Consider the following 20,519-nt stretch of genomic DNA (forward strand, 5'->3'; position numbering starts at 1 on the left):
CATCGAAACCGTAGCCTTAAAATAAGGTCAAAAGAGAGTCACTTGAAAAAGTTAAGCACAATTTGATGAAAGGTATATCCCTGTAATAAGAGCGAAGGCTTGGAAAATGTTTCTGGAAGACTCGGTGGCAAGATCGAGTCTCATTTATTGCGAAGTTTGTAGAAAGATCATGGGTCTTCTAGTGGACTATTTGAAGGGGTCATAAAGCCTTAAATCAAATTCAGATCAGGACTATTGGGCTCGAAAAGAGGTTATCTTAAAGAATAAGGGAAGTTGCACTAAATAAAACTATTTTCAATCCTAGTATCAAGACTACTATAGTGTTAACAAAAATCCCTATCCAAAGGTTTGAGGTTGCAAAGTAATAGCACAAGTTTGAATCTATTGTTGAAGGCACCGAAGTAAGAAGAGTCTTTGAAGCAAGGAGTTGTAATGGAAGCCTTAGTTTGAGGTTTGAAGTTTCAAAAAAGGCTTCAGGAGTATCAATATATAGATATATATATATATATATATATATATATATATATATATATATATATATATACATATATATATATATAGATATGAGAAATAAGTACTAAACCTATTGTTAAAACAAACAAATTAAAAGAAGTCATTTGCAATTACTTTAAGAAGGATAAGCATGAGTTAGAAGGACTGTAATGGTAATTACAGTGTACCCTAAGCATAAAACAAAAGAAGAAACAGCTTGGCATCTTGAATTAGCATCAAGTATCTTGCGATCATTTAAGGTAATGTTGAATCTTGAAGGAAATGTTGATGGAAATATTGTGACAAAAACGAAAGTAATCATGCTTTGATCAAGATTTTGAGACCTTGAAGAAGGTCTTGTAGCAGCTTCCAAGTGATCATGGAAGACAAAGGTACATAGTCCTTAAGGTATATATATTTGTTTAGTTTAAAGAATGGATCGATAAAGTGATTGGGGTTTTGTAACATGTTTTGTATAACTGGAATCTATGGGTTCATGAACTTTGCAATTTTTGGTATATAGGAACCCTAGATGAAACTTGAAACCCTAGTCTATGTGAAAACCCTAACCCTAATCTACTTGTTCCCTCATAGAAACCCTAACTCTTCAATTTTAGGTTTTGTAGATAGGGTATACGTTAATCTTGAGAGAGGGTGGAATTGAAATTTAAGATATGATATCAAAACCCCTAGGATGATGTTTCTATGATAAATGTCAAAAGAATTTAGGGTTTATGTCTAAGAATCCTAGGAGAATACCATCTATGAAAGCCATGAAACCCTGGGTCATTATCATTCCCTTGTATTTTTCTTGGTTGTGCTTGTCGGTGAATGTTGTGGGTACATAACAAAGGAAGAAAAATGAGAAGGATGGATAAGCAAAGCAATCCTTATGCTTGGTGATGATAAGCATGATGGAGGGAGGGAATTGTAAGGACCCTGCAGAAACTGATGTTATCAAGGTCATCAAAGGAGTAAGCATGTATCATTTTGGAATCTTGCTTTAGTATGGCATCATAGATAGAAGCATGTGATAGTAGCATATTTAAAAGTATACTTGTTTGAACTGCTTAGTAGAAATCATCTAGTCCTTCATCCATACATTTTTTAACACTATGTTAGAGGAAGTCATTTTGATAAGGAGGATCATCATGATCCTATAAGAGTCATCATCTTGGAAGGCTCATGAAAAATTCATTTTGACAAGACCAATATATATTCTGTATCATATGGAAACAACACTCTAAAAAGTAGGAAGGAATGTAGTTGGTCGAGTTGCAGGCTCATTGTGAAATACATATAACTAGATGATTGTGTGAAATGTTAGGAATTCATGTTTAAAAGTAACCTTTGCGTAGGATTCATATAGTCTTGGAAAAAAGGTTGGTCACATGCATAGTGAATCTTTCATTTAATTATATGATGCTAAGTAGATGAATTTAACTCGCTCTAGAATGGATAGAGTGCTAAGAATTTTTTGCTAGAATATATTAACTAATGATCAACATCAAGTATAATCTCCATAAGAAAATGGTAACTTGGTAATCAAGTTTGATCCTTGGGCGCTCTGATGCATGAAGGAAGAATCGTATGGAGATGGACCTTGAAGATGTTGTCACAATGACGTAAGTCTGATGTTACTATTTATTGTTTGTTATCTGGTTAATATATTGTCTTGCTAACAAAAGAATGTTGTAGAATGACAATTGAGGTAAGTTCAACTGTATGAATGGAATGTATTAAGAATATTGAGGGGAGCTCAATATATGGTACCTGGAAACTGTGAAAACACTCATCTTGGGATTGAAAGGTAGTAGTGCGAAAAGATAACTTGAAGGTGGAAGGAGATCACTTTCTTGTGGAATTTATGATCAGCTGGAAACTTGGGAAGGCTCAATACAATGCCTTCAATGAAATTGACAAGTTGAGAGTGATGTACAAAATTAATGACTTGGAACCTATCACAATATTGAAGAATATGGCTCCATGATACCTCGAAAGAAAGCAAGCTCGATACAATGAGATGCAAAGAAAAGAGGGAGCCAGACAGCTATGAAGAATTGGAAACTAATACTCTTATGAAGACAAGCTAGAAATCTTGTGGATATGACTTCCCAATTAGAAAGGAAGTCAGGAATCACCTCTAAAATTGAGGGGAAGTAAAGGAGTCTCCTTGAATAGGAGCAATGATCTATTCTCAAGTTAAAAGGAGAATAGGGATATCGTCTCTAATTGAGAGGGAGTGATGTTGGACATCACATGTGCATTTTCTACTTCGTGTGTCAAGCACTTGACTAGGACTAATAGTTGTAAGTCTAAGTGAAGGCCTTGGAGAGAGAATGGTAAAGGATTGGATAAGAATCTGTGGTTTCCTTGAGAATAGAACATCCAAGAAAGGAAAGGGACCAACACTCTTTGAGGAAGTGACAAGGATCCAAGATAAGAGTGGGCAAAGGGACCGATGCTTTTTTAGGATTCATCCCCAAGAATCCATGACAAGAATAGTCCTGAAAGGGCACACTTTGTGGACATCCAGATGGGGTATCTGCCTTGTAGAGGTAGTGTGGTATCACATGTAAAGCCTCCCAGCATAATGCTCTTGAATGAAGTAGAGATTGTCTAGTTAGGCCTCAAAGACAGTGTTGGTTGATCATAATGTTGATACTTATAGTTGGCTTATCAATCTGACTCTTCTTATGAGAACTTTTCAAAGGGAGTATTGTCCTTGTACCAGTTGGAAAATTATGAATACCTCCCTAGTTAAGAGGGAGTGTTGAAGAATGTAACTAGTTTCGGTCTTCATAATTGTCATTTGACTCATGTAATGATGTAAATCTTATTTGGAGAAAGAAAATGATGTAAAGAATTAAAAAGTAAATTATTTTTTGGAGCATGGGTTTCATACTCAAATTATTTGTCAATAGGTCTCCGAGGGCTTACATGAGTCAAAGAGTCATTGTTATATTGTAAAAGACCCTTTCGGGCACTTGTATCAAGGAAAGGAAAATTATTTTGTATATGGAAATGTCTAGAAGGCTCCTAAGAACCAAGTCGACCAGCATACATGAAGTCAACCTTGTGAGGGATATTTGAGCCCTAAGGAAGGTTATAAAAGGAGAGCATTTGACCTATTGCTACACACATCAAAACACATACATCTTGGGTTCGGTCTGAAGTTAAGTAATGCGAGGGTCCTAGGAAAGAAAGAGAAGGCTAGTGAAGGAAGGGAGAAGCCCTTGAAGAAATTGAAGGTCTGAATTTGCATGGTTTTTCTCACACGTGCAAGAAGCTCAGGTGTTTTGGATGCACTTCAGGTTCGAAAATCGCAGGATAAGTTGTAGACTTTTGTTATGAAACCAGCTCAAGAAAAGATAGAAAAGATAGATCAACGCCTTAGAATTTAGCCTCTTCGAGGGGGCAACCTCCTTTACATTACATAAATGAACAATTCTTGGATGATACAAATGACAAAACCTCATTTCTATATATAGGAGTCTAAGGAGTCACAATATAATCCAGCCGACCTAACAATAATAATATAAAGCCACAAAAATAACAATAGAGGGATTCTATGGGGCACAGAAATAACAATATGGGGGTAATAGGGGCACAACAATATAAATAAGGGGTATAAATACAATAGTAATGGGGTAATCACTAGTATTATAGGGACCCAACATGCCCCTCTCCTTCAAAAAAGTGTTGTCCTCAACGCTTGAGTAGTTCTGGATACTTCTGCATAAAATTCTCATCCTCCCATGTGGAATCTTCAGCGGATAAGTTCTTCCACTTGATAAGATACTCTGAAATTGATCGATTTCGTAGCTGTCGAGTTCTTGTTTCTGTGACTGCTTCCGGTTCCAATATAATTTTTCCTTCCTCGTCAAGTTCTGGCAATATTGTTTGAATTGGGAGCTTGTCGCCTATAACCTTCTTTAAACATGAAACATGGAAAACTGGGTGCAATCGAGAAGCTGCAGGAAGCTCCAATTTGTATGCCATAGTACCAATCTTTTGCAACACCTTGTACGGACCATAATACTTTGGTGATAATTTATTATCCTTCTTAGCTTGCTTTAGGGACATTTGCTTATATGGTAGGAATACCCAATCACCTACATCAAAACTTCTTTCACTGCGATGTTGATCTGCCTGTTGTTTCATTCTATTTTGTGCCAACACGAGGTTATCCTTTAAGAGTTGGAGGACTTGTTGTTGATGTTCGATGTGATGTTCCACTGCCTGAACCTTAGAATTTTCTCTTAAATATGATGTGATGGATGGTGGTTGATACCCATAAAGTGCCATAAATGGGGTCATTTTTGTTGCTGTATGAAAGGAAGTGTTATACCACCATTCAGCCAGAGGCAACCATTTGACCCATTGTGTCTGTTTATCAGATACAAAGCAACGAAGATATCCTTCCAAACATTTGTTTACTATCTCAGTTTGCCCATCAGATTGAGGATGATAAGATGAGCTATGAGCTAACTGAGTACCAAGACAAGAAAATAATTCTGTCCAAAAATTTCCAGTGAAAATGGGATCTCTGTCACTTACAATAATCTTTGGGTTTCCATGTAGCTTTTGAACTGTTTCCATAAATGCAGTAGAAACTGTACTGGCTTTAAATGGATGTGATAATGCACAAAAGTGTGCATACTTGGTAAGTCTGTCAACTACCACCATGATGACACTCTTTCCCTCAGACTTGGGTAAACCTGTGATAAAATCCATTGAAACCTCCTCCCAACGTTGGCTTGGAATGGATAAAGGTTGTAATAGACCCGGTGTCTTAATTGTTTCAACTTTATTTTGTTGGCAAACCAAACATTCCGCCACAAACTTTTGAATATCTGATTTAAGGCCATCCCAAAAAAATTCCTTCTTAACCCTGTGGTAAGTTTTTAAAAATCCTGAGTGCCCTCCTAAGGGAGAAGTGTGCAATTCCATAAGAATCTTTTGTTTTAGCTGGGAATTCTTACAGAGGTATAAGCGATCTTTGTACCATAACGAATCATTTTTCCAGCTAAATGTATCAGAAGTACTGGAATCTTGTTGTAGCTTTCGAATAAGTGCCCACACTTCTTCGTCATTCTTCCATTCCTCCCTTGCTTCGTTTATCCAATCTGGTTGGATAATAGAAATGGCACACAACAATGCTTCCACATCCTCATCCTTTCTTGAGAGTGCATCTGCCACCACATTTTGCTTCCCTTTTTTGTAGATGATTTCAAAGTCATAACCCAACATCTTTGTGACCCACTTTTGTTGCTCTTCAGAGGATAATCTTTGTTCTAAAAAGTATTTAAGGCTATCATGATCCGTTTTTACCTTGAAGTGTCTTCCCATTAGGTAGGGTCGCCATTTCTTAAGTGCATGGAGTATTGCCAACATTTCCTTCTCATAAATAGCTTTGCTTAAAAACTTTCCCTTGATTGGACGACTTTCAAAAGCAATGGGTCTTTCATCTTGCATTAGAACAGCACCAATTCCATTTCCTGAAGCATCACATTCCACAATAAAGGTTTTTGTGAAGTCCGGTGTAGCTAAGACCGGTGCTTGGCACATTGCCTCTTTAAGATGTTCAAAGGCCTTTGTTGCTTCCGGAGTCCATGAAAATGAATCTTTCTTCAATAATGTTGTTAGAGGTGCTGCTATTCTCCCATAATTCTTAACAAACTTGCGATAATACCCTGTCAACCCAAGAAATCCTCGCAGATGCTTTATGGATGTGGGGATTTTCCATTCCTTAATGGCTTTAATTTTGCTAGGGTCTACCTTAACTCCTTCATGAGATACAATATGACCCAAATATTCCACCTCCTGGACTCCAAAGAAACATTTGGATCTTTTTGCATATAATTGTTTCTCCTCCAATAGTTGTAGCACCCTGTCAACATGTTCAACATGATCCTTCCAAGACTTGCTGTAGATTAGTATATCATCAAAAAATACTAACACAAATTTTCTAAGGAATGGTTTGAAAATTGAATTCATCAAACCTTGAAATGTTGAAGGTGCATTGGTAAGGCCAAAAGGCATGACCAAAAATTCATAATGACCCTCATGAGTTCTAAATGCCGTTTTCGGAATGTCTTCAATCTTCATTCTGATTTGATGATATCCCGAACGAAGATCCAACTTGGTGAAGTAAATTGATCCATGCAATTCATCCAGTAATTCATCAATGACAGGAATGGGGAACTTATCTTTAATAGTGAGCTTGTTGAGCTCCCTATAATCCGGACACATGCGCCATGATCCATCCTTCTTGTGCACCAATACTACTGGAGCTGAGAAAGAACTTTGACTCGGTTGAATTATACCAGCCTCTAGCATTTCTGCAACCATACGTTCAATTTCACTTTTTTGGACATAGGGATATCTGTACGGCCTGATGTTTGGAGGAACACTTCCTGGAATCAGATGAATAGCATGATCATGATCACGCATAGGTGGGAGACCTTTGGGAGTCTCAAATACCTTGGAATGATTGTCCAGGACTTTTTGGAGATCTGGAGAAATAGATGATTCCAATGTGGAAACATCTAGCGAACATAATTGTGCAATTACACCTCTTTGCTCCTTTTTTAGAAGCTTTGTCATGCCATTAGAGCTGATTATCTTTCCTGGTTTCCCTGCAATACCCCTTAATTCAACTTCCTTTCCTTCCATAGAAAATTTGATGAAAAGTTCTTGAAAATTAAAAGCTATTGTACCCAAGGATTGTAGCCATTGGACTCCTAGTACAACATCAGCACCTCCCATTGGAATGGAAAGCATTGGGCTAGTCAATACATATTCTCCCATGGATAGCTTGATATTATGGCACTTTCCAGAGCAATTTATTGTTCCTCCATTTGCAATCATCACTTGACACTCTGGTGCTGGATATAGGAAGCAATTCAATTCTTTTGCTACCCTACAATGAATAAAATTGTGGGTGCTTCCTGAATCAATCAACACTATTACCTTTTTCTTCTTGATTTGTCCTTCTATCTTGATGGTTTGAGGAGTGGTAATTCCCGCCAATGCATTACAAGATATGGTCGGATTTATTTGTTCTTCATCTAGGCTTTGTTCCTGGAGTATATCCTCTTCTTTTGACCTTTCTTGCTCCTTTTCTTCTTCCTCTTCACAATCTATGTAGAATAATTTCTTCTCAGCACACTTATGACCTTTTGTGTATTTGCTATCACAATTGTAACAAAGCCCTTTTGCTCTTTTTTCTTCCAATTGTTGTGGTGTCAACCTTGTAGGTTGTGGAAGACTAGGGGCAACAACACTTCCGTCTTTATAGTTGTGAATGGTATGCTTCCTAGTTGCCATAATTTTGCTTTCCATTTTTCTTGCTAACCTGAATGCCTTCTCTAATGAATCAGGTTCCCAAAGGCGAACATCATGTTGGATATTATCCTTTAAAGACCCTATGAACACATCAATCCTATGCTCCTCTGGAATATCTTTTACCCTTATGTTCAATTTTTGGAACTCCTCAATGTGCTCCATTATTGAACCCTTTTGTTTGAGACTTATCAATTGGCTAAAAAAAGTGTTGCTTTTTGTATCCTCATAATGTGCTATCAATTCTTCCGTAAAAATTGCCCAAGTGATAAATTGTTTACGAGAACAAAGCCATTGATACCATACAAACTGATTTGGTTCCAAATATACAGTTGCCATACGTACCTTTTGTGCGTTTTGCACATTATTGAGATCGAAGAATTGCTCCATCTGTAATATCCATGTGGCGGGATCCTTGCCATCAAACTTCCTCATATCGATTTTTGGAATATGGTGATTCTTCGATCCAACATTAGCGTCTATGGAATCATGATTAACATTTCTTTTCTTCTCATCATGAGTTTCCTTTACTACCTTTTCACCATTAGTAAGTATTTCTTATAGAAAATTTGTCGAATTTGTCTTCAAATCTACCATGTCTGTCTTCAAATTTGTGTTCAAATCTATCTTCAAATTGTCCATCTTAGCTTCCATGTCATTCATATTAGCTTCCATGCCATTTATCTTAGCTTCTGTTAACTTTTGTGAGAGTGACATTTGTTGCACTTGTTCTTGTAATTTTGATATATCATGTAGCATTTCTTCCTCTTCTTCATGAGTCATGCTAGAGCTTTCAGGTTCCTTACTAGGTGTTTTCATTTTCTTTCCTCGGGGCATCAGTTACCGATAATAATGCTCTACTATGCCCTTTGAATTCCTTCAAAATAAATTTTCAAACCAAACTTAAGCAAAAAAATTTAAAAAAATTACACACCTTTTTCACTTTGTAGGAGCTTGATATTGCCTCTGATGTATCTCTGTACTTTCCAATCATCTAGTTCTGAATTTGTGACCTGTAGTAGCTCTCTGTGTCCTCTTTCCAATGCCACCAGTCTGATCCAAATTGGATTCTCCAAGAAAGAGTTATGCACAATCTCCCAAGATGACCTGATTATAGACCTTTTCAGAGGAGCGAACTTGTATGAAGTGCCACGTGTACAATTTTCGATCTTTGGCTCTGAAAAAGATATACAAGAAACTATAGTTTGTCCTCTTTTTGTACCTTCTTACTAAATTTCAATCTGATTCCCAGAGAGAAAGTTATGACGATTTTCCTCAGGTCACCTATTTTGAATGTAATTCAGGAGTCTGCAAAAAGACCAACTTCCTCAGATCATATCTCCGCAAATATCGCGCAAAAAGCTCTGAAATTTGGACCCAAGGTTCAACGCGATTTCTTCTCAAATGGTTTTTTTTTGCGACTTCTGAAACGTCACAGAAAAAAAAGTTATAGCGAAAATGCCACGATGACCTGTTTGGAGCAGCGAAACCCTAGAATCCAAAGCTCTGATACCAAATGTTATGAAACCAACTCAAGAAAAGATAGATCAACGCCTTAGAATTCAGCCTCTTCGAGGGGGCAACCTCCTTTACATTACATAAATGAACAATTCTTGGATGATACAAATGACAAAACCTCCTTTCTATATATAGGAGTCTAAGGAGTCACAATATAATCCAACCGACCTAACAATAATAATATAAAGCCACAAAAACAACAATAGAGGGATTCTATGGGGCACAAAAATAACAATATGGGGGTAATAGGGGCACAACAATATAAATAAGGGGTATAAATACAATAGTAATGGGGTAATCACTACTATTATAGGGACCCAACAACTTTGCTTGGAGAAACAAAAGGCTAAAAGAGCCTTGCTTTGAAGGAATATTGTCTTGCTACTCTTGGAAGGCCTTATCTTGCATTGAAGAAGGAACTTTGGGCAGTTGACTTGGTTCTTGGCGGTAGCCTTGGTCCAGGGTTTGGTCTTGGAGGTCTCCTTTGAAATTGATTCTATAAGAAGAGAAGTTCTTTTGGGTTTTCCCCTTGGAGGGCTTTTCCCTAGCTTTGAGCCAATATCTTATGTTCATTGTTTATGGTTGTGATCTTATTTTGGCATTTATTTGATGATAAGAACATAATCATAATTAAGAACAAGAACATAATATCACAAGTAAATTCCGTGAAAGGAAAAGTAAATTAAATGTTGCCCTAATCGATTTTCCAACAGTGTGTAGATTGGGATATTCCCTGTGCCATTGTATGATTCGGCCTAAAGTGAGAGGAAATTGCACTAGGAGGTAAATGGGTCCATCTCCTGTGTATTCACTACTTAGCACCTTGACTAGACCTTGCCAACGCTGCTAATATGAATGGAAACAAGGGGCATTTAGCCTAAGCTAAATTTGGTTACTTGATTCCCAAGATTTACAAGGGAAGCCCCCCTTGTGTTGAATTGTGTCTATCACAAAATAAGAGGAGTTTTTGTTGAGTTGATAGTGGTAGCACTTCCATTTTTGCACTCAAACTAAGTTGCTTGATGAGACTTTGCACTAAGGTGCCAGATTTTACAGCAACCAGATTAAGGTTAAATGCTACTAGAAAGCACATGACCCCACTAGACTTAATCTCAACAATGACCACAAGGGGCATTAGCCTTATGGCACATACTATCTAGGTTGAAAGTGCCTTTTAGTCCTAGAAAATGACCAAAAGTTGCCTCTAATTAGCTACAAGCTTGTCTTCCTCAACAAAAAGGGAATAGGTATGACCTAAAACTGTCTTGATTGGCTAATAGCTCCTCTTCCTCAAACATAAGAAAATAGGTTAACAACTGAAAACCCAAAAGCATCTAACAGGAGTGAGTCTACTCCCTTATGGACCATCAACAAGCTAATTTAGGTTGTCAAGTTTTGTCTGCATATAATGATGTTGTTGCACGTCAGAGTCTTGATATTATATTTAGAGAGGTTGGGCCAATAGGCCTGACTTTTGTAGGCTTTTTCTTAATTTGGAAAAAATGTATGATTATATTGATTGTACCTACCAGTGCCCCCACAATATCTGGATCCCGACTTTTGACAAAGTTGGCAGATCCATTAATAATTGACTCTATAATGTTTCAGACTTCGTTATTGAGTCTCTTGTGCTAGAGAAGATTATTGATAATTATTGTAATCATCTTCACCAACAATTATGGCTTTAGGAACATACATTTTCATTAACTAGTTACTAATTAATCGTTATTTATTATTATTATTGTTTTACGTTATTTATATTATTTTATATATAATTATTCATACATTGTCTTCCTCTTCAAAAATATTTGTCCTCAAAGCTTACTGATGAAAGGGCTTGATCTCTTTTCTCATTTCGAATATCTTCTCATCTATGAACTTTCATCTTCGTTGATACAAGACAATATGATGCTCTAAGTGATAAACAAAATTGTCGAACTAAGAATGGATCAGACCATCCTAGATTAACCCTCTATGGAATCTTCCGATCACTGGAATTTTGTAATGAATTGTTATCATATGGTTGGATTCTGCAATTTTGTAATGAATTTTTATCATAGGTACCTCTTTACCAACAATTATGTCCTTAAAAACATACATTTCATTAACTAGTTACTAATTAATCGTTATTTATTATTATTATTATTGTTTTATATTATTTGTATTATTTTATATATATTTATTCACACATTGTCTTCCTCTTCAAAAAGATTTGTTCTCAAAGCTTAATGATGAAAGGGCTTGATCTCTTTTCTCGTTTCGAATATCTTCTCTATTGGAAATAATACTGAGAGGGGGGGGGGTGAATCAGTATTATATAATTCTTTTAATAAATCTTCTTCATTTGTTCTTTGAATTATTTTGCATGTCAGTACCATAAAATAATGAGCATGAACAAAAGAAAACAGATAGTCACACCAAAGAACACAAGATGTAAGGTGGAAACCCAATGTGGGGAAAAAACCACCTGCTGCAATATGTCTCTATCTTCTTTCAAATTAGAAACTTCTTTTACAATGGATTTGTACTAGTGCAGTCCTTTACCAGTACGCAGGCTGCAACCTTCAGAGAGCTACAACTCTCTCTCGTTTTCCAGTTTCTCCTGGAAGGGAGCTACAACCCCCTACTTCTTTTCATACAAGGACCACTTTTCATAAATTTTCAAACTAGATCCATAAGCATCAAGTGTAAGAGAATTACCCAATCAACTGTAGTAACCAGATCAACAATAATAGGACCAAACCCAGAACACAACAATGATAGACAAAGATTTTAAGAGAAGGAAGCACCCTGCTCAACTGCTAGCCTGAGTCCGGACTCACCCTGCTCAACTGCTAGCCTGAATCCCGGACTCACCCTGCTCAACTGCTGACCTGAGTCCCTGGACGCACCCTGTTCAACTGCTCACCTGCGTCCCGGACGCATCCTGTTCAACTGCTAGCCTGCGTCCCGGACGCACCTGAAACGCTTCGCTCCTGCGTCCCGGACGCACCTGAAACGCTTCGCTCCTGCGTCCCGGCGCACCTGAACCCTTACTGCACCTGCGTCCCTCCGGGCATAGATGATTTCAAGACTTTAGAAATAACCCAAACAGTCAGATCTACAGATCCGAGCAAGAGTCGAAGAGATCTCGGTCCATCAGATTCGCCTTGTTTAGATCTAGACCAGATCTAGCCCTCATAAGATGTTCAACCAAAAACATGCTCAAACCAAATGATCTCCTTTGTTTTATATAGGCAAGCTCCTCCTCAAATCAAGGAACAATACCACGAGCCGACACCTTAAAAACACAATACCGTCGGCTAGATACCGGGAGTAAATCACAAGAAACCCCCACGTGTGCTTTTCTCTGCCTTAAAAAGTGTGCACTGGTTGGACGCACCTTCTGAACGGCTGGACTGCGTCCCTGGACGCGGTCTATGCATGGATTACCTGCGGGTACGCACTTTCTGAAAGGTGTATCTGCGTCCTTCTTAAATTTTTCAATAAATTAAGAGTTGATCATCAATCTTTGCTGCTGACATGAAGAACAGTGATCTACCACCTGAATGGGTTGCCATTAAGGACAACACCTGAACCATAATGCCAACATTCTCATCTATGAACTTTCATCTTTGTTGATACTAGACAATATGATGCTCTGAGTGATAAACAAAATTGTCGAACTAAGAATGGATCAGAGCATCCTAAATTAACCCTCTGTGGAATCTTCTGATCACTGGAATTTTGTAATGAATTGTTATCATAGGGTTGGATTCTGCAAACTTCAGTATTCCTTGAAACATAAATCTGTTGTTTTTGTTCTAAATTATTCAAATATATAGACTAACTTAGTTGTCTGCTCTTATGGTATGGATGTCGATGAGAAATTTTATTGGTTCGATTTTCCCTTATCATGTTAGTGGCAGTTCCCTGATTTCCTTTAAATGGTGTTGTTGTTGAGTTGGCATCATCATTTAGAATGTTCATCATTTGAACTGCAACTTCTGAATATGTTTTAACTTCTTTTGGTTTTTTATCCTCTTGAGTTGTGATATAAAGTGGATCAATATTTATTCAATTATCTTCAACTTGGACCAAAACGACTGGAGGCTTCAATACTTCTCCTTGAAGTTGTTCTAACTTGGCATTTAGTGATTTTTTGTCATTTTTAAGCTTCTTAATTTGCATAAATAGGGCTTGGTTATGATTCTTTAGACGTGAAAGTTCGTCATTTTCTGAATCGTCTTTATTTTGGTCTTCAAGCTTCTCATCTTTTAAACACTTGATTTGTTCTAATAACCTTTGGTTAATGTTCTTTAAGCGTAAACTTTTATCTTATTTTCCTGATAGACTTTCGTTGAGTTTCTTGTCAGAATTTTCTTTCTCCTGTTCTAAATGGTGTTTCTTAGCTTTACATTTTCTCACTTGTGTAAGTAGTTTCTAATTATGCTCCTTCAAACATGAATTTTTGTTGTTTTTGTTGGATATGATTTCTTCAATCTCTCTTTGCTTCTTTGCCACCGTCTTTGGATTCTATTGAAACATTAATTTCGAAATATCCTTAAGATCTTTTGATGAAAACATTATCAATTCTGATTTCGTTATCATGAACTGAAACATGACCATCTTCTTCTTGTAAAGGAATAAGAATTTGTTTTCTTTGTTCAACAAGAACATCCCTAATTCCCTGAACCAAGGTTGACCGAGAATTATGTCAACCTCTTTGTCAAGCATAGTTACGACACAGAATTGAAATATGTACTCATAATGATCAATTGTCACTTGTAAATCATTAATTTCATATTCTTTTTTGCCAAAAATACCTTCTCATTCACCTATATTTGGCTCTAGAACTAATAGTTGATTTGTCAAATTAATATTGATGTAATTACCTTTGATGTTTTGATTAGTAGCGATACTAATTTATTTCCCTTTGATACACCCCTTTAATGTAAATAATGTAAATTCTACAATTAGAATACTTTTATAGGAGAATCTTTCATCCTTTATTTTCGAATTAGGCTCCATTTTTCTTGACTTGATAACCTTCCTTGGTAATTATTATTATTTTATTTTCATTTTTAATATATATACAATTTTTTTAATTCTCCACAATTAGTTTTTTTTTCTTAAACTCTAAAAAAAAAATTAACTTTCTTTTTCTTTTTTAGCTTTCTTTTTTTTTTCTTTTTTTAATAGAAATTTTTTTTCTACATATATTTATAATCGTTTTGTTTTTCTTTTTGAAAAGTTGCAACCCTAGTGAAACGTGGTTATTTTTCACCTCTTTGGAGTATAATATAAAATATATATCCACTTATGTGTCTTTGACTCGGTGAATTTTCTCCACGTAAAAAGCAAAACTTACCATTCATAAAGAGATTTTGTATTTGAAAATACCATGGGCAATTACATAGTTTACTAAAACGATGAGCTTGTAAACCACTTAATGAATGATCATGATAATATTATCTACTCTTCATTCTCTTACGTACAGTTTTAAAGATATTTGGAAAGATTCTCTTTTGACTTTATCATGCACATTTTATCAATAATATAAAACCTTTTTCTATATATGAATGTTCTCCTTCAATTTTTATTTTATTTTTTTAAAGTGGCCAAGGGTCTGACCGAAAATGGAAAAACTCCAACTTGTGTAACGAAACACTTTAGTTGTGACAATAATTTGATGCCCAAAGGCCGGGATCTGCCAACATGGATCTGATACCAATATAAAGAACAAAGTTCGTATACGAAGCGGAAATCTTTAAAATACTTCGAAGACAAACACATCCATTGTAGAAAAAATAATTGTATATTAAATATTACATAAAAAATTGATATGAAACTAAATGATTACAATGAGGGTGAGGGCCTCCTTATATACCGTAGGCAGGTACCTCTTCACTAACCATTATGTTATTTGGGACATACATTTTCATTAACTAGTTACTAATTAATTATTATTTATTATTATTATTGTTTTACCTTATTTATATATTTTTATTCATAACAGAAAAGTCAAACATGGCAAATGATTCTAATTATTATGGTCAAATGTCAAGCAGCGTGGCAGAGATTCTAGAGCAAAATATAAGTTTATGGTCTTATCTCTTAAAACTATATTGGCAAATTACAGAGATACAAAAGATTTATGGAAATATTGGATGCCAAAGAATAAAAATACATTCTAGAGCAAAATATAAGTTTATGGTCTTATCTCTTAAAACTGTATTGGCAAATTACAGAGATACAAAAGATTTATGGAAATATTTGATGCCAAAGAATATAAAAAACGTGGAGTATAAATATTTGAACCTCGGATAATTCACCCATTCGAAAAATTTTGCCATTAACACTAAATATAGGAACACGCTCTCTTTAAGACTAGCACTAGGCCTTCATATTGTATTATTTCCATTCTTACATTCTAGAGTGCTGTGATACAGACAGTGCAGACTGCAATGGCAATGTTATGTTGTAAAAAATTTACAAGATCTAAAATGGCCATGCCTCCATGACTGTAAAATTAAAAAGGTAAACAAAACTCCCCCTTATCCTATCAACTCCTTATTCATGCCTTGAAATATACGTAACATTATGACACTCCTGATAGCCACATCAGGGACCAATGTTTAGCTAAATTAAACAAAGATGAATGTCAAAATTATGATTTATTTGTTACCATAAAATTTTAGCAAAAATTTTGAACATCATATTTGAAGTTCTCTCCTAGTAGGCTTTGGAAAGTTACAGAATTAAATAATAAGAGACAGCCTACCAAATCAAACATTTTACCATGGAAAAGCAATGACTGTCAACTTACCTGCCAGAGGAAAATCCTTGAATTGCCAGTAAAGAAACCATTCCCACATGCTGGACCAAGATCTGTACCAAAAAGGATCGCCAAATATCGAATAATTACACAAGTCCAGATCCCTAAATATTTACTATGTAATCTTGTTAGTTGCCAAAGTCAGACTTATTTTAATGGACAGAAAAAGATTTTGAGGACATTCCCACGGTCCAAATATGGTGGAGACCAAAAGTTGTCGCTGATCATACGGGATGTCAGTATTTTTTCAAGGATAGCTTGGGATTGATTGGTGGTGTCTCAGCAAAAAATGTGAGCAGCAAAATGGATTCTGAGGTGCTTGGAGTGTCCAGCGCTTTGGCAAGTTTTATTGAGATACACGATTTTACAGGCTAAGAAAGTTCACAGAATCCAAGGTAACTTCGTCTTATGTGACGTTCTCTTTTCCACATATTTTAGGTCAGAGGATCTTCTATCCCAAAGAGCATGTTGTCTGCTTGAAGGTTGTTTCCAAGTATGTGAGTTGAAACTGGATGGGTAGTAGTTGTAGATGGGACTTAGCATCCAATATAGAGCTGAAAGGATCAAGGCCAATGTACTGAAGAGAATGCTCGGCATCAAGCTCGCAGGATCACCAGGAAAGGCATTTGAACCCCAGATCATGGATGGTTTGGAGGGTGTTAGTTCATTAAAAAACTCTCTTTACTCTAGACAGACTGCCCATCTAGGAAATCCAAAAGTTTATCCCTCTTGAGGAATCGTTTAAGATGAATATCCAAATGCAAGACCCTATTGATAACCCAACCATAACTATGATATGAATAAACTTTACTCCTTATTTCATCAGAAACACCCTTTGGCCCCCATCTCCAATGCTGGAAGGACATCTTCAGATCCTGAGATTTTGCTTGGCCGGTCATCTACCAGGACTGCCAACAAAACCTCATCTAGTGGAAAGTGATTTCATGGATGCTCAGTGTCAGTTTGTGATAAACAGAATCTCTGAAGCACACTTTGTGGAAATGCCAGATAGCCATAGGTTGTTGGCAGCAGGTTCAGATGCAGGTTTCTTCATGTGTCAAGGGATTTTCCTTCAAGGGAAACCCTGTTAGGTGATTCCAAACAGTTAGTTCTTTCAGCATTTATGGGATTGCGGAATTGCCTCAAAAATGCTGCTTTGTTCTCTATCAGGAAACTAAGATGTAAGTGTATTTTTGCCAATGAGGATAGCTCTGTTCTTCACTCTGTAGAATTTGGCAGGAAGAGATATGTAACCAGCAAGCTAAGTGCTATCTCCTAATATAGGATGTCAGGGGTTTATATGCTTTAGCCTATTCTGAATTTATCTCAGCTTTAGCAGAGGTAAGGAAAAAGTTTTGATATGTTTTTCTCCTCCACCCCTTGGATATACCATATAATGTTTCTGCTCTTTGTAAATATTATTTGTTTAATTAAAAAAAATTAAAGGCACCAAGGATATTCAGGCAACCTCTCACTCAAGTAATCACCAATTTTGGTTAACATTGCTACTCCCACAGCTTACAGTAAAAATAGTTAAGACCTCTAATGAAAGTATTAGAGTGCCCTTCTGATAAAATAATATTTTTTTGCCAAAATGTTTTGCATTGGCCATTTAATGTTTGCTATATACACTGCACAGTCACAAATGTGAACTACAAATTGCAGGGACGTCATCTCAATAAGTCCAGGAATACAAATCCATTCCACAAACTATGCAAGAGCATTGATGCAAGAAGATTGCGTGAGCGTACAAAAACAATACCCATGACAAGGCCCAAGAATGTAAGGGGAAGTAAACGTTGCATGCTAAAGTGAGCTAATGCAAATGCAATAGCACTAACAAGTACAGAGCTCCAGATGGGCATATAGCGTGTTAGAGAGGGCAAAAGGAATCCCCGGAATATCACCTCTTCCCAGATAGGTGCACAGATTGAGACAACTATGGCATAAAGAAGCATGGCAACTGGATCTCGAGCCATTATTGACTTCTCTACGTGGGAGGCTGTAATGGGAGATGGAAATGGCAGCAAGTCTAGATTAATTTGTGATAACATGTTCACCAAGGGGAACATCAAGCAACCCAAGCAAGCATCTATATGCCAATTTCCTTTCCAGCTGATACGAAACCAATTATTTGGAAGAGGGTGGAAACGAGCTAAGCATCGGTACAATATTGCCAGTCCAACAGCTCCCTCCGCAATATCTATCACAAGACTGTACATAGCTTGACCTCTGTATGTCATATAGTCTTTGCGAAAACCAGCGGTGTGAGCCACAAATGGAATTATCCAGGATCCAACAAGCCAAAAGGAAAAGAACCAAAGAAACATAACCTGTATGTCAAATGAATTAGGATTATTAACACATTTTACAGAACAGTAAGCATAACCATTAAATTGCTGGTCCTTGCACAGAATATTAAAATGCACAAGACAAATGCAGATTATGGGAATACAAAAGGCAAACAAAAAAGAACAGTAGTGAGACGTTGAGCCTTTAACCCACTGGCCTCTAATCCCTGCTGAAATAATTTTAAAAAAAAGGATAGAAAACAAGAAGACAGCAATTCCATTAAGGTACTCTCAAATCCTTCAACAACTCCTTTACTTCCATCAATCTACCACATGTAATCCTCTGCTGAACACAAGACTCATACAGTAATCTAACACCATTTGACTATAATTATTCTACCCTGTTTTCTTTCCCACACTTCATATACATGCATTGCACACGTTAAAATGACTGACGGCACAAAGCAATGAAAATTAAGCATAAAGAACAAACCTGTATGATGGTTCCTCCCGTCCATGGTACTGTCCAAGGTTCATGACTCTTTGAGAACCCAAGAATTGCATTCAGGAAATCTACCTGTACAGAGAAAGCACCATTACTGAATCTACACATTAAACAGGTTCTGAACTCAGCAACTTTTCTACAATAGATGCACATCCTTGCAGGTTTCATTAGAATTCTGACAGTAGATACTAACGAGAAAAATGGAAATAGGATATGCATAAAAAAAGTGTCTACTTATTTATTGGGTGATCCAAAGAAGCAGCTAACTTTGTTGTTACATAAATGCAACGATGCATGATTTGCAATACTCCATTTTGCAACATCCTTGAAAAGAACCAATAAATTCTGTTACAACAAAATATAGCACCCCGAAATGATGTAAAGTCCTAAGCATCAAGGGATTAGTTTGCACACCTAAGAAGGCTACCCACTATCACCACAGTAGCACTTCCTCACAATTTTACCTGGTTCTCCAACCCATGGGGAGGCTTTCCTAAAATATGATTACTATGGCTATAGAACTGAGGCTCAAGGTAATTTTGTCAACAGTTAGCCTAAGTAAAACAAATGGTAGTAGTGTAATGGAAAGTGAGCAGTGTGGAAAAAGAGTATTAAGGTGTAAACCCCAAAGCCAAGTGCCAATCCATATATGATCTAAATGGAGTTAAAGTGGTAATAATCCAAGAGGAGAGTGCTTGAATATGCAAGGTTAATAGGGACTGCTATGCATGCCACAAATCAGCCTTTGCTGAAATTTATGCAAAAAATTGAACTTTGAGAGCTAAGATCGCTACTCTAAACAATGTTTATGAAGCTGATGTTAATATTATTCCAAGCAACAATCTAGTTTGTTAGATGCAAGTTAGGGATTGAGCTGTGAGGACACTATGGCTATTTTCCATCACGCAAACAAGGGAAAATCTATTGTTTTCATTTCCCATGATTCATCTAATCAGATACATACCCTAGTAGTTAATTGTAATAATAAATTCTTGAAGTAAGAGACCTTTTAATTAATTTTTTTGTTAGAATCTCCACGCACCATAGGCCTAGTCTATGCCTTAGCTAGGAACATAAACACACTAGTAGTGCCCAACTTTGAAGAACTTTGCACAGCAGAAATATAACAGTGATGAGATAAATATAGTACACAATATTTATTGCCCAAACATGTTTCTTACAAGTCCTTTAATAAGACAACCTCAGGGCTCCCGTACCAGGGATCATGGCCCTTTAGACTCCCCAATACAATGACAAAATACAGGTCAATCCTTTGACCAGTAACCTTGGGCTGAGGCCTTATGACTTAGGCTCTCATCTACCCAAGATACAATAAAATAGTTGTCCTTTGCCTACAAAAAACACAACCAGCGAGACAACTCACCAGGGATTGTACCTTTAACCCACTGACCTTTGTTGTTGTTGTCCTTTGCAAAAGGCTTTCCTGAAGTCTTCTATCTGCTTGTTGTAGTATCCTAACAATCCATTGTTAGGGTTCTTCTCTAGTTGACAGACCTCTGTCCACTGCATCAGACCTTCTTTTCTCTTC

At 36.6% G+C, this 20,519-nt stretch overlaps 1 protein-coding gene and 1 pseudogene across 2 annotated transcripts in view; both read right to left on the minus strand.

Annotated features, from left to right (window-relative positions):
- LOC149159965 (uncharacterized) overlaps positions 1-16,214 on the minus strand; it is a 64,191-nt pseudogene extending 47,977 nt beyond the window's left edge.
- A 1,435-nt stretch (positions 16,215-17,649) lies between these two features.
- Positions 17,650-20,519, minus strand: part of LOC149159966 (uncharacterized) — a 91,706-nt gene continuing 88,836 nt past the window's right edge. Inside the window, exons 3-4 of one of the 2 annotated variants that reach the window (XM_089436595.1) lie at positions 18,959-19,038; positions 17,650-18,507 (exon numbers count right to left, since the gene is read on the minus strand). In XM_089436595.1, coding sequence (XP_089292721.1) covers positions 17,845-18,507; positions 18,959-19,038 — 743 coding nt within the window. In that variant the 3' untranslated portion in view covers positions 17,650-17,844. Of the gene's footprint in view, positions 18,508-18,958; positions 19,043-20,519 lie in introns of both variants that reach the window. The other variant, XM_089436594.1, reaches the window with a different exon arrangement.

This window comes from Pinus tabuliformis, chromosome 5_2 (genome assembly GCF_031772625.1).
Source record: "Pinus tabuliformis cultivar Carrire ecotype Pingquan chromosome 5_2, CPIR1, whole genome shotgun sequence".
Lineage (NCBI taxonomy): Eukaryota > Viridiplantae > Streptophyta > Pinopsida > Pinales > Pinaceae > Pinus > Pinus tabuliformis.